Source organism: Apis laboriosa, unplaced genomic scaffold (genome assembly GCF_014066325.1).
Source record: "Apis laboriosa isolate Shangri-la unplaced genomic scaffold, ASM1406632v1 scaffold68_cov148, whole genome shotgun sequence".
NCBI lineage: Eukaryota > Metazoa > Arthropoda > Insecta > Hymenoptera > Apidae > Apis > Apis laboriosa.
The window spans coordinates 996181-1010215 of NW_025224135.1; the positions used below are offsets into that span (position 1 = coordinate 996181).

A 14035-nucleotide genomic window follows, 5' to 3' on the forward strand; every position below is an offset into this window, starting at 1 on the left:
ATATATAATAAATTAACAGTTAAAAAATATATATAAACTCTTTTAAAATATCATTTACGAAAATGCAAATTATTCTCATGTAATTACGAGTAAATTAAAAGTGTTTTGATAAGAAATATTTAAAATAAAACTATTTCCTTGTTTTTTTAATTTTTATCACTAATTATAACTACTAAGTCTAAAATTACTCATGTTTCTCATTTCTCACGAAAATTGATGCTTAAATAAATTACGCTTAAATTTCTATCACATATTCTAGCAAAATTAAAATGACACATGATGTTTTAAAGTTTTATTTATTTAAATAATCATTATAAATATGATGGCCATCGTATAATAATTTATATATGTATATATATGTATGACACAAACAAAATCATATTATTTTAAATAAATGAAAAACATCAGACATAAAAATATTATCGATTAAAAATAGATAATTGTTTATAAATACATTCATGTATCTTTTGTCGTATCATCAATAAATAATTAAAAAATTACGCAACCATAACAATGTCCTATGTATAATTTAATTCTATAATCTTTAGATAAGTGTTATTACTGTTTGTTTATTTTGTAAAAAATGTAGATAACAAATGTGAATCATACTCGATAAAGTATAGTTTAATGTCAGTTTCACTGTGAATAAATTACAAGTAAAATAGTTTAAAAGAAAGAAAGAAATTTAATATAAATATGGGAAAAATATAGATTATTTAAATTCTATATATAATATAGTTATCTAATAATGAATCATTAAATTTATAATAGCGTAGCATCATAGCTAATCTTTTTTACATATAATACACAATTTAGATTACAATAGAATAATTTAATTAATTGTTAAAAAAATAAAAGATTATAAAAATGATATATTTTAAAATGAAAAAAATTTGAATACAAATCAATTTTGCATTCTTTAATGAAAATAATATATGTATTTTACTTGTATAATTGTTATATACATATTATATGATGATTACTGAATTGAAAAAATCCATAGAACCCGTTTCTATTTCATGTAAGTACTTCACAATATTTTGATATCAATTTAAAAAAAAATATTTTTTTTTTTATTCAATAGTGTTATCTTAAAAATACATGTAATAAAAATCGATAAAAATCGGTTCTACAAGAGCTAGAATTTTATTTTTTATGCATGTTTCGACATAGAATTAACAATAAAGAATAAAATTCAAAAATTAATGAAATTTTGAATGTAAGAACTCAAATAGAAATGCATATAAATTTATAATTATTATATTATTTTATTAATTTACTAATTTGAATTCTCAGAAAAATATATTAACTATTAGAATATTAATTAAAGTAATAATACATTTGTTTTTTTAAAAGTCGATTCTTATAGTTGTATTATTTGAACATAAAATATAAATATTAATATGAGTGAATGAAATAATATAATTATCAAATGTTAATTTATTTTTTTATATTTGGATTATAAACTTTAGTTCATTTATTCATATTAAACTTTAAATCATATCTGAATTTTTGATTATGAAAATGTTTAAAAAAATGTGACTTTTTAAAAATAATTATTTTATACTTTTATACTTTTTAAAAATAATTCATTTAAAAATAAATTATTTAATATTTCGTTTAAATTTTGTTCTTATACATTAGTATATATATATCATATTTATATTTTTCTATTTTTCTATAGATCATAATCCAAGACAATAACATTTATGTAAAATGAAATTATATCTTTTTCTTTGATTAAAAATCAGTAGAAAAATCTTATTTCAAATATATGATATTAAAAATTGAAAAATTTTAACATATACAAGTTCTTCTGTTTCATATTATTATTATATTTTTATAAAAAAACAAATGAAGAAACTTAAATGCTATAAAAAATTTTGTTTCTTTAAAATAAAAATTTTTTCTTATATGTTCATCAATTCACATGAAATTTAAAATTAAATTTAAAATCGAAATTTTTTTAAAATTTTATATTTTGTCTATTAAATTATTTTTAATTATTATTGTGAAATAATTTAATACATTTATTGTTATGGAAATATAATGAATTATAATAAAAAATAAAATTAAATAAAATTTAATAAAATAATAAAAAATAAAATAAATCAATAGATTTTATTGTCTTTATATTATTAACGATAGGAACATATTATAAATATTGACATAAAAAATGTAATTTCTTACAAAAGTATATAAATAATTATTAAAGCTTAAAACGAAGCAAAATAATCGATTTTCTATCGAGATTCTATTGCCTCAATAAAATTAAAATGATAGTATAGAATGATGAATTCATTTAAATCAAAAAAACTTTATTTATAATGATAAAAAGAAAAAATAAAATAAATAATTAAAATAAGAAATATTTAATAATACTTTCAAAAAGATTATCATAATTAATACATATAAAATGACATATAAATCATCTTATAAAGAAATATAAAATATTTTATATAAGAAAAGAATTAAGTTTTCTTAAAATGAATTATGTTTCTTATTTGATAAAAAAATTATGAATTGTATAATTATACAATGTAAATTATTACATTATTATTAGTTTATTGATTAAAATTATTTTAATCAAGATTATCTTTATTTTATAAAATTTACTCAATAATATTGATATTATGTTTTTTTTTTATTTATTTAGTGATTTTTATTCACTAAAATGAAATTAAATAAATTAAATAATTTATATAATAATTTTTTTATATAATAATTTACATAAATAAAAATATTAAAAAATAATCTTATAATAATTCCAAAATATTATAGAATTCAATTTTATATATAATTAATAATTTAAATGACTTATGTAAATAATTTTTAAAATTTATATTTTTTATTGTTCGATAATAATAATACATATATGTATGTATACATATATCTTAATGTACATACATACTCATTATTGGTACAACGTAGCCAATTTCATCTAACGACCAATGATATCCAATTTTATTAATGCTATCCTGACTTATTACATCCTTTCAATTTGCGTCGTTTTTATTACCAACGTTAAAGCATTTTTTGATATTAAATTCATATCTATTTATTAAATTATGTAGAGCTAATCATGTACAATAATTATATATATTTTTATATTTAACCATATATATTTTATTTATATTATGGAAAAATTTTATTTATAAAATTTATATATATATATATATACATATTCGTTAATTATACTTACATTCGTAACTTTAGAACCAATTAAAATATAAATGCAGGGTACAAGTGTATATTTATGCAGAAGCATATCATATTCAGAATTTTTTTGTTTGATATCATTTATTTTTATATTTATAACAATAAAACATACTGTATTCATATAATTTTAATCATAAGATCGTTCGAAAAATAAATATCGAATTTAAATACCATGATTAATTTGTTTAAATAAATTATCAAATTAGTTAAAAAATGAAAGAAAATTAAATTAATTATTAAATAATTATATTGATTATTAATGATTATGCATTTTAAAAACATTTAATTCGATAATAAATAAATTCATACGTAATAATAATTAATATATAAAATAAAATACATTTAAAAAAATAAAAAAAATAAATGTATTTTACACTATCCTTTCTCTATGATGTTCCTAACCAATTAATTTTTTGTTTTGTAAGAAGAAAGTGATCTAGAAAAAAATATACATAATACAAGACTATCACACTTTAAGTTGACCTACTGAACCGCGATAATCGTTTATATTTAAAGCGTGGTACAACGTTGTAGATATGTAAGTAACGTCCTCTACATTATTGTGCCAATCATATTCTGACCCCTTGGTACCTAGTGAATATATATTCCTACTTGTGATTATATAATGATTTAAAACTAGTTTCATGTGGGGTTCCTAACTAAAAGGGAAGTGATTGAATAACGGATTTCCTTTGGTTATACTGAACATTAAAACATTATATATAAATAATAGATAACATATTACAGACACAGTAAATTAATAATTTGACATTAAATTTATTGTCACATTAAACGTGACTATAATCATAATTATTATAATTTTTTTTTATTATGAAAAAAAAAAAACTTCGATTATTCATTTTAGGAAATGAATAACTACATTGTAATGTTTATTATATATATTTGCTTTTCGCAATTTCTTTTTTAAATACATTTATTAATATAATGCATTTATCATCATGACTATTAGTTTTGAGAAAATAGTATTTTATCCATAAGTAACGATCCTAATAAAAACAGTGTATAAATACACATATTCATATAATAATTCTATATAAAAAAAACTTAAATTCCATACATTAATTAATATTATTTAAATGTGCTAAATTGTTAATTAGATAAATGCATTGCATTATGATTAGAATTAATCTTAATTTGTAATATATGTAATCTTCTATAAGAAACAAAATATTTCACACATACATATTTTACACATACATATAGATTAAACTAAATATATAAACTAAATAGTAAGAAATAATTATTATAATAAAACATATATCTAATATAATAAATAGGATGTATTTTTTTATTTAATATTTATAGTTTTTAGAAATATAGCAAATTTTTAGTATGAATAAAAGACTAGAAAACTTGAGTGTTGCAAAATTATAATCTCTAAACAAGTTTCTTTTATATGTCGTTTAAATTAAAATATTAAAATAATACAGTAGTATATATAATGTATTTTTTTACCAAAATTTATTATTAATTGATTTTAAATAATCATGTACTTTATAATGATACATTTATAACATTTAACAAAATCTAGAAATATTCATATTTCTATTTTTGTTTAGTGTTTAAAAAAAATAGTTTAAAATAAAAATTGAAGTATACATCAATAAAAATTAAATTATTCTACGATGATTACGTATTTTTATGAAAAAGAAAAATAAAAATATACTTGAACTAAACTGTATATAAATGTCTTCTGAGTCATAAAAAGTAGTATATTTATAAAATAAGCTGCAATAATATTAAAATTAAAATATGAATATTTATCTGTGCTTGAGCAAAAAGTTTGTAATTATACATATTTATATTTTATTTATGTTAAATTCATCTTAGTTGGATTATTTTACTTGAAATTTATTTAACAATTTAATTGAAAATTCAATTTTTTACTGTAATACAAGAGATTATTGTTGTAATATAATTTATACTTATTCGTTAACAAATATCCAAACTTGTTTCAATTAATGCATTGGATTGATATAAGAAACAAATGTTACATTAGAATAAATTAGAAAAGGAAAAGATTAGAAATTTAAATATTTGTTCTTTATAAAACACTTTATATTTTACAATAAAAACCAATAAAAACAATTAATCTAATGTATCTAACATTTAAGGAATGTAAAACTAATAAATTAGAATAGGAAATATTCTTAAAGGTATACATAAAGTTTATCTTCTTTATCTTGTATCATTTTTAAAAATTTTGTTTTCATTGTATGCAGATGCATATGATATATTATTAAATAAAAATTTTGTAATATACTACTTCGGCTAAAATTGCTGGAAGACATAAATATATAATTGAACATTGAATTATGAAAAGAATATACAATTTATATCTTGCCCTTAAAAAATTATTCATCAAAAAAATAAACATATGTGATTCTGAATACAATTATGAAAATTTCCTACCTTTGTGAACATATTTTATTAGCAAAAATGAGAGAAGTTTTTTTTAAAGTATCTAATATTTTATATGAGATTAGTATATTTTATGCTGTTCGCTGAATGATATGAATACCACTATCTGTATGAACTGGTGAAGATAATTCACCAACTTTGAGAGCAAATGCTGCTTGTTCAAAAGGTTTTTGCATTGCACCTCGACTAAATGGTCCCAAATCTCCACCTCGTTTAGCTGAACTACAATCACTATATTTTGAAGCAAGTTCTGCAAATGTTGCTTTCCCTGATACAATTTGTTCTCTGTAAGCTTTATATATAAAATTATAAAGATGTATAAAAAAATTATAATTATATAATGATATATATTAATATAATAAAATTAAAAAAATGAATCATTGATATCTTACATTTGATAAGTTCAAGAGCTTCTTCCTTTGATCTTGTGATATTTTCTTCTCGCCAAGAAGATGGTCGTCTAGAACCTGAATGTTTTACTAACAAATGGGAACATTGAACTTCTTCTGGACCATCTCCCTTATTATTTCCAGATGGATCAGCTGGTTTATCTGGCCTATCCCATTGACTTTCCTTAGTATAAATATTTAAATAATAATGTTGTCCTAATAATAAAAATATATTAATCAATAATATATTATGGATTTTTTTAATATAATATAATATATATATTACAAATTAAGGTATACCAATTTATATTATCGTCTTTATAATTAAATATTTTATAAAAAATATTATTAAATAAATTATTATTTTACAAAAAATAAAAATAATGATATTTTCTTAAATCGTAAAATTATTTAAAATTTTGACATCGTAAAATTATACATTTTTTTTAATATATTTAGTGTTATATTAGCTTAATGAATGATTAATATTATAAAAATAAAAAAACAATATATATATTTATTAAATTTCCATAATTTTTTAGTAACTATGTTAATAATAACAAAATTTAACAAGCGTAATATTAGTTAGCCGGAAAAATGCCGGCCGAGCATTCCTTATTAAACCAATACAAAAAAATATCATAACTTAGACAAAAAAATATTAATAAAGTAAATAATTAATTGTGTAAAAGTATTTTTGTATAAGTTGACGAATACTAAAAAGATTGACGTACCAGTGGATCTGCTTAAACGTTTTTCCCAACCCGCTGGTAGTTCTTCGTCCGCCATTGTTATCCAATATTTTTTACTCTTGTCTCACGTCAAACACAGCAAACACGTTTTCACTATATATCTAGTTACTCACTAGATTTTGCAGTTCATCAATTTAAGTAACCTTATCAATAAAGTTACTATATTACATTTCTCACAACTTTCTCTAAGAACTTGGAATTAATTTATATTATTATTATTATTATTATTATTATTATTATTATTATTATTATTATTATTATTATAATTTATATTATATATTATAAAATTTATATTCTTAATTATAAAAATATTTTATATACTTATTATAATAATTTGTAAATTAATAAATACATTTTTATAAAACAAATAAAAAAATAGAAAAATATCAAAACTTTCATAATCATAAAATAAATTTGCTATAATTTACGCACTATTGTTATCAATATAACATATCATGGTTACCATGACGGCAAATTATAAACGCTTCTTTTATATATTATATCTTTGATGAATGAATGCATCTATTTATCTTTTAGAGACTTGTTTAAAAGACTTGTTTAAAAGAAGAATTAAAGTTAAATATGACTACGAATAATAACATCGATGCAGTTTTAACTGAATTAGGATGGAATAATGGATTTCGCATACCCGTAGCAAATGAAGAAAACAAACTATTAGAAGAAGAAGTAATACTATAATTTATATAATACTAATTTCACTTACGTTTGCATCTAAGTTCTTTTGTTTGTATTGCACTTTAGTTTTAAACATGATAAATTTTTGCACAGTAGTAAAAATTTCTTTTATAAAAATTAAATGTATAATAAAAAATAAAAATAATGGCACTTTTAACAACTTGAAATATTATTTTACTTATTATTTTTAATACATTTATTCCTATTTTATTCAATTTTCCATAATATTAAGATATAATTTTTTATCGAAAGATTGAAAAAAAAATGAAGCTAAAAGAAAATTTGAGCATAAAACTTGAATCAACAGAGGAAAGAATTAAAATGATGAAAAAACATATTAACAATTTAACGACAGAACAAAATATGAATCAAAAACTTTTAACTAATCACTCGGCGCAACTTAAAACCGAAGATCATAATTACCGATTAAGTTGTAATACTGAAACAAGTCTTCGCCAAAAAGCGCGAAATTTTCAAAAAGAATGGAAAGAAGTAAATGAGATAGTATCAAGCATTGAAAAAGAATTAGAAAAAATGACGAAAAAGATAGAAACGTCCAAAAATGTTCTAAAGTATGATGAAAACAATTTAAAAGAATGGGAGGAAATATTAAAAGAAAATGAAAATAATAATGAATTAATAGAACAATATATGAAAGAAGATTTAAAAGAATATAAGGTAAAAAAGGAATTAATAAATCTTAAATAAAGTTTAATACAATTAAAAATAATTGTACAATATAATTATAAAATTTTCTTTTTTGTAAAAGTTAGGAACTGGAATTAAAAAGGCAAAAGCTTAGCAAAGAATTACAAACATATAATGATGCAATGATTAAAACATCTAACGAAGCACAAGAAATGGAAATTATTCTTAATCGAACAACTACATTATACGATCAAGCATTGACAGAATATCGCCAAATGTTTAATCAATGGAAAGAAAGCGTAAACATATTACAGCAAAAAAATGATGATATTAAAAAAATCATTCAAGTACGATTAAATATTTAATTATTTTTCATTTTGTTATAGCGATTATATCAATTAAATATTCAAAATGTTTCGAAATTATAGATTAATAAAAAATAATAAAGAATAATGAAAGAAACATTTTTTGTCTAATAAGCATGAGTTCGATTCTTTTTTTATTTTAAAAATTAATGAACATAATAAATTATTTAATAAATATATTTAATAAATTAATTAAATAATAAATATATAATAAATTAATATTTTTTTACATTTTTTTCTTAGGCATTTTCATAGAAAATAAATAATATTTTAAATACCAATAAATATTAATTGTCAATGTATGATTTAATACTTTTAAATACGAAGATGAAAATGCACAATTTTAATATTAAAATATAATGTACTATTTTTTATTTAAAACTTTATTAAAATCTTAGAAGAAATACTTGATTATTGATTCATAGATATCCAAAATTTCTATACTGAATATTAATATTAATAATATTAAATGAAATCGAAGATAATTAATATATAAAAAATATTTCTTTCATTATTTTTTCATTATCATTTTAAAAGAATAACGAAAATAAATATTTATAATTTTAATATTTATTAAAAAATTCTTGTTCAATTTGATTTTTATTAAATAATATTATAATTATTATAAAATAATAATAAATTATTTTGAAAGGATATTGAAGTATTAAATGATATTTCTCAAGATAAAAAAAAAATACTTCAAGAATCTGAAAAATTTTTAAAAGAACAAATTGCAAATAATAAACAAATTCAAGATTCAATTACAAAATTAGAAAAAGAATTTAGTTCTATGAAAGAAGAACAAATTAAACTGAAAGAAATTATTAACACATGTGAAAATCAGGTAAGAATATAAATAAAAATATTATTAATAAAATTTAATTTAAAGACTTTTTTCTCTAAAATTTTTTCTGTTTTAGTCTCTTATACAGAAAAATATAATGAAAGATTTAACCCAACGTGTGGAACAAGTAAGAACTGATGTAAAACATAAGAAATTGCAAATTCAAACTAAAAATACAAAAATAGATAAAGCAAATGAACAAATAACTGCTTTAACAATAAAATTAGAAGATATTAAAAGTCAAAAATTAAATATTGAAGAAAAAGCAAAAGAACTTGAGGATATGATAGAGGTATTTATTATTAAAAAAAAAATAATAATTAATGAATAAAGTAAAGTAACATATTAAAATATATATAATATAGGAACAAGAGAAAAAAAAAGCTAAAATAATCAAAGAAATAAATCGATTACAAATTACAAATCTACGCACAATGACTCAAATAAAGGATTTAGAAAACGAAGAGAAAATTTTAAAGATGCAACTTGAAAGGGAATTTAAAAAATGTGATTTATTAGATAAATTATGTATTAAAGACGAACAAATTTTGGAAAATAAAAAAGAAATATGGTATCAAACAGAATTTGAAATTCGAAAATATGAAATGAAATTGAACAGATTAAGAGGTCATGAATATGATAAGTCTAAAAGTGAGAAAAAACAAGAAAAGATAGAAGAGCTTCAAAATAATTTAGATGAAAAAACAAATGTGTTTAAGTTATTGCAAAAACAAATTACAACTTTAGAAGTATATAGTTTAAAATTAATTTATTTATTTAAACATTTTATTTAAAATGCACTAAATCTATTTTTTATTATGTAGGATAATATGAGAAAAATATCAAACAATTTAACAAGTAGTAATAGTGAATTAGAATCCCTAAGAGATAAAAGACAAAATCTTGTTCTTCTTATGAATGTAGGAGAAAAAGAATTAAAAGCTGTTCAAAATCGTTATGAGGAAAAACAAGTAGAAGAAAGTATGTTACGACTTAAAGTATCTCAAATGGAAAAAATGATATTTAATATTGGAAATAATGTTTATGATTTGGAAAAATATAAACTTGAATTAGAAGCAGTAAGTTTTTAATAAAATATTATTTATAAGAATAATAAAAATATTGCAATTAAAAATGTTAAATTAGAATGTAAAATTATTTAGGCAGTGCGAGAACGAAAAGCAGAAATTACAGTGCAAAAAGAATCTCTAAATATTCAAAAAAGAGTTGCCGACGGTGAATGTTCAGAATTAAGAAATGCTATTGCTGAAAGAAAAATACGAATAAAACAATTACAAGCAAGATATGATAATTCTACTGCATTGTTAGGTACTAATCCTGATGGTACTCCAATGAATACTACACACTTGAAAATTCAAAATGCGCAAGAAAGATATCTTTTACAAGAACAAGGTGACAAATTAGATGAAACAATAAGAAAAACTGAAGAAGAAATACAAGCTATGGAAAATACATTACGTGTGATAAATATTTGCAATGATAAATATAAGATAACATTAAGTACAAATAACCAAGACATATCAGAAGTAGAAGAGCATAAAAAATTGGATAAAGAATTACAAGATGTTGAACAAAATTTAAATCAAAAAAAAGAAGAATTACAATCTTTAACTGAAAATATGCAGGTATTTTATAATATTTAGTTTCATATAAAAAAAAATTTTATATAATAAAAAATATATTAAATCTTAAAATAAAATAATTTCTATAGAAAATACAAAATAAATATGTACAAATTCTTAAGAATATAGAAGAAACTGAAGAATGTAAAGAAAATAAAACTCAATATTTAACTGACTTAAAGCATCAAATTCATGAGCAAAAAGAAAAAATATCTAGAGCTGATAAAAATTTACAAAATGCTAAAAAAAGTATTCATCGGCTATATGAAACTACAGGAGATAATAATGTTCTTATACAAGAGGTTTGTAAATTATCTAACATATTTTGTAAACTTATCTTAACTTATTTTCATTTAATAGAAGGAGATAGAGCTACGTGAACTTCAAGAACAAAATTCCATTGTTTTACAAGATATTGCAGAATTTACAGTCTCTCATGTAGAAGTTGAATCTTATATTAGAAAATTATTAGCAGCTCAAAATATAGAATTACCTTCTGCAATTTTATTTAGTCAATCTTTATCAAATCATTCCCATAGTCATACAAATTCATCAGAATGTCTACCAAAAAGTACAAATCGTGAAAGTACTTATGAATCATCTAAAGAAAGTATTAGTCATGTTATTAATATACAACCAGAATTTGAAAGTATGTTATAAAAATATATATTTATTATACATGTATATCATAAAATGTATTGTAATTAATTTATATATAATTTATTATTTGTTTATTATATTATTTATTATTATATTTCAGTTCTACCAGTGAGAAACACAATAAGAAATACAAAACAAAAGCAACTATCTGTAAAAGCTTCTGTACAAGCACAATTAACAAAGAAAATTTTTTAATATAATTTTATAAATATTATATATTAATTTTATTTTATCATGTATATTTGCCAAAAATAGCATACAAATAAGAATTTTAATGATATTAAAAAAATAAAATCTTAATGAAATTATTTTTAATTAGAATATAAATTTTTTAAAATTATAAAAACCATTTAATATATATATATAGTCATAAGTCTAATTATTTTGAGGTTATATTATTTTCTCTTATTAAAATAATATGTAAACATAACATAAATTCAATGTATACAAACGTGTCAGAAAAAATTATTATCAATTTATTAGATAATATATAATTGATATTTTTATTATGTCATGAATCTCATAATCAAAGTTCATAAGAAATCACAAATATTCTACGTAATATTTTACGATACAAAGTGAGTATATTATTTAAAATAATATTTAATTTATATTTTAAACATATTAATAAATTAAAGAATAGTAAAAAAGGATTCATTAATTTAATATAATTAATTTTTTTATTTCTTTTATCATTAAATATATAAAATTTCAAATATCAAATTATTTCATTTTTTATTAATGATATCTAACCTTCTAATAATGAAAAAAAAAACAATATTTAAAAAAAGAATATAAGAAGTAGTTAAAAAATAAATAATTAATTATTTTTAATATTGGAAAATATTTTCAGATGCCAGATATTGTCGAAGTTTCTAGCAATAAAATTTTTAGCGGATGGCAAAAAGTCTATTTGCATGAGAGGTATTGTAATTTTATTATACAAAATTGTTTAAATAAAATTACTTAAATAATTTTTTAATATAGCTATGAATTGGGATGTAAAATGAATTTTGGAATTTTCCTTCCACCCCAAGTGGAAGAAGGGCCTCAACCTGTTATTTATTGGTTATCTGGTTTAACATGTACAGAAGCTAATTTTATTCAAAAAGCAGGTGCACAAAAGTATGCTTCTGAACAAGGTGTTATCTTAGTTGCACCTGATACAAGTCCTCGTAATCTTAATATTCTTGGAGAAGATGATGATTGGGATTTTGGAACTGGTGCTGGATTTTACATTGATGCAACAAATGAACCATGGAAAAAAAATTATAGAATGTACAGTTATATTACTAAAGAATTACCAGCTTTGATTAATGAAAAATTTCCTGTTTTACCATACAAACAATCCATAATGGGTCATAGGTAACACAAAAGATAATTACTTAATTAGATCACATAATTCACATAAAATTAATTCCATTTATTAAGATATAGATTGAATCATTATTATTAAATCCATTTCAAAACATAGTAAAAACATTTATATTTAATTTTATTTTAAATCTTTTAAAAATTTAATTTATTTAAAAAAATGATATTTTTACATAAGTTATATATATTTTTAAATAATTGGAAAAAATGATTTATTATTCATTTATCTTTTATATATATATATATATAATATAATATAATATATTTTTCAATTTATTCTATTCATAAATCATTTAAAAATTATAATACAATATTGTTCAATATAACACAATATAATACAATAATTTATTTATGTAAATATTTTTATTAATAGTATGGGTGGACATGGAGCCTTAATATGTGCTTTAAAAAATCCTGGTTTATACAAAACTATATCTGCTTTTGCACCTATAAGTAATCCTATTTTATGTCCATGGGGGAAAAAAGCTTTTACTGGTTATTTGGGTGGATCAGAAACTAATATTACATGGAAAAATTGGGATGCTACAGAATTGGTTAAAAAATACAATGGGCCTCCTTTGGATATTTTGATTGATCAGGTATAATAAAAATAATTGTGCTGAAAATTTATAATAATAAATAAATGTAATATATAACTTTAGGGAAAAGAAGATAAGTTTTTAAAAGATGGCCAATTATTGCCAGAAAATTTGTTATCTGCTGCAAAAGATGCTGGATTATCATTAGTTCTTAGATTTCAAGAAGGCTATGATCATAGCTACTTTTTTATATCCACATTCATAGAAGATCATATTAAACATCATGTAAAATATCTTAAATGTTAATATGTACTTATTTTTTAAATGTTTTTGATATTAAAAAATAAATGAATAATATGAATAATGTAATAAATTTTGGTATTTTTATATGATAAAAATAAGCATTTCAATAATAATAATATCAAAATAATTAGTAAAATAATTATTTTATTTTACTATTTTAA

General features: G+C 19.4%; 3 protein-coding genes across 4 annotated transcripts; 2 read left to right on the top strand and 1 right to left on the bottom strand.

Annotated features, from left to right (window-relative positions):
• Positions 1-5427: 5427 nt before the first annotated feature.
• Positions 5428-12126, bottom strand: LOC122718689 (putative peptidyl-prolyl cis-trans isomerase dodo). Of its 2 annotated transcripts, none has more exons than XM_043943948.1 (4): positions 12111-12126; positions 6785-6945; positions 6054-6266; positions 5428-5953 (listed from the first exon to the last, which is right to left on the bottom strand). In XM_043943948.1, the coding sequence occupies exons 2-4, from the start codon at positions 6837-6839 to the stop codon at positions 5733-5735; spliced, it is 489 nt and encodes a 162-aa protein (XP_043799883.1). In that variant the 5' UTR covers positions 6840-6945; positions 12111-12126; the 3' UTR covers positions 5428-5732. The 2 variants fall into 2 exon arrangements, with proteins under 2 accessions (XP_043799883.1, XP_043799882.1); XM_043943947.1 differs by lacking the exon at positions 12111-12126 and adding an exon at positions 7527-7646.
• Positions 7281-11853, top strand: LOC122718686 (coiled-coil domain-containing protein 39). The gene is made up of 11 exons (XM_043943942.1): positions 7281-7489; positions 7751-8176; positions 8272-8493; positions 9164-9355; positions 9432-9647; positions 9721-10104; positions 10180-10434; positions 10519-11001; positions 11088-11300; positions 11359-11647; positions 11759-11853. The coding sequence occupies exons 1-11, from the start codon at positions 7385-7387 to the stop codon at positions 11851-11853; spliced, it is 2880 nt and encodes a 959-aa protein (XP_043799877.1). The 5' UTR covers positions 7281-7384.
• A 25-nt stretch (positions 12127-12151) lies between the features above and the next one.
• On the top strand, positions 12152-13940 carry LOC122718688 (S-formylglutathione hydrolase). The gene is made up of 5 exons (XM_043943946.1): positions 12152-12236; positions 12512-12582; positions 12646-13023; positions 13406-13631; positions 13695-13940. The coding sequence occupies exons 2-5, from the start codon at positions 12512-12514 to the stop codon at positions 13875-13877; spliced, it is 858 nt and encodes a 285-aa protein (XP_043799881.1). The 5' UTR covers positions 12152-12236; the 3' UTR covers positions 13878-13940.
• The last annotated feature ends 95 nt before the right edge of the window (positions 13941-14035 follow it).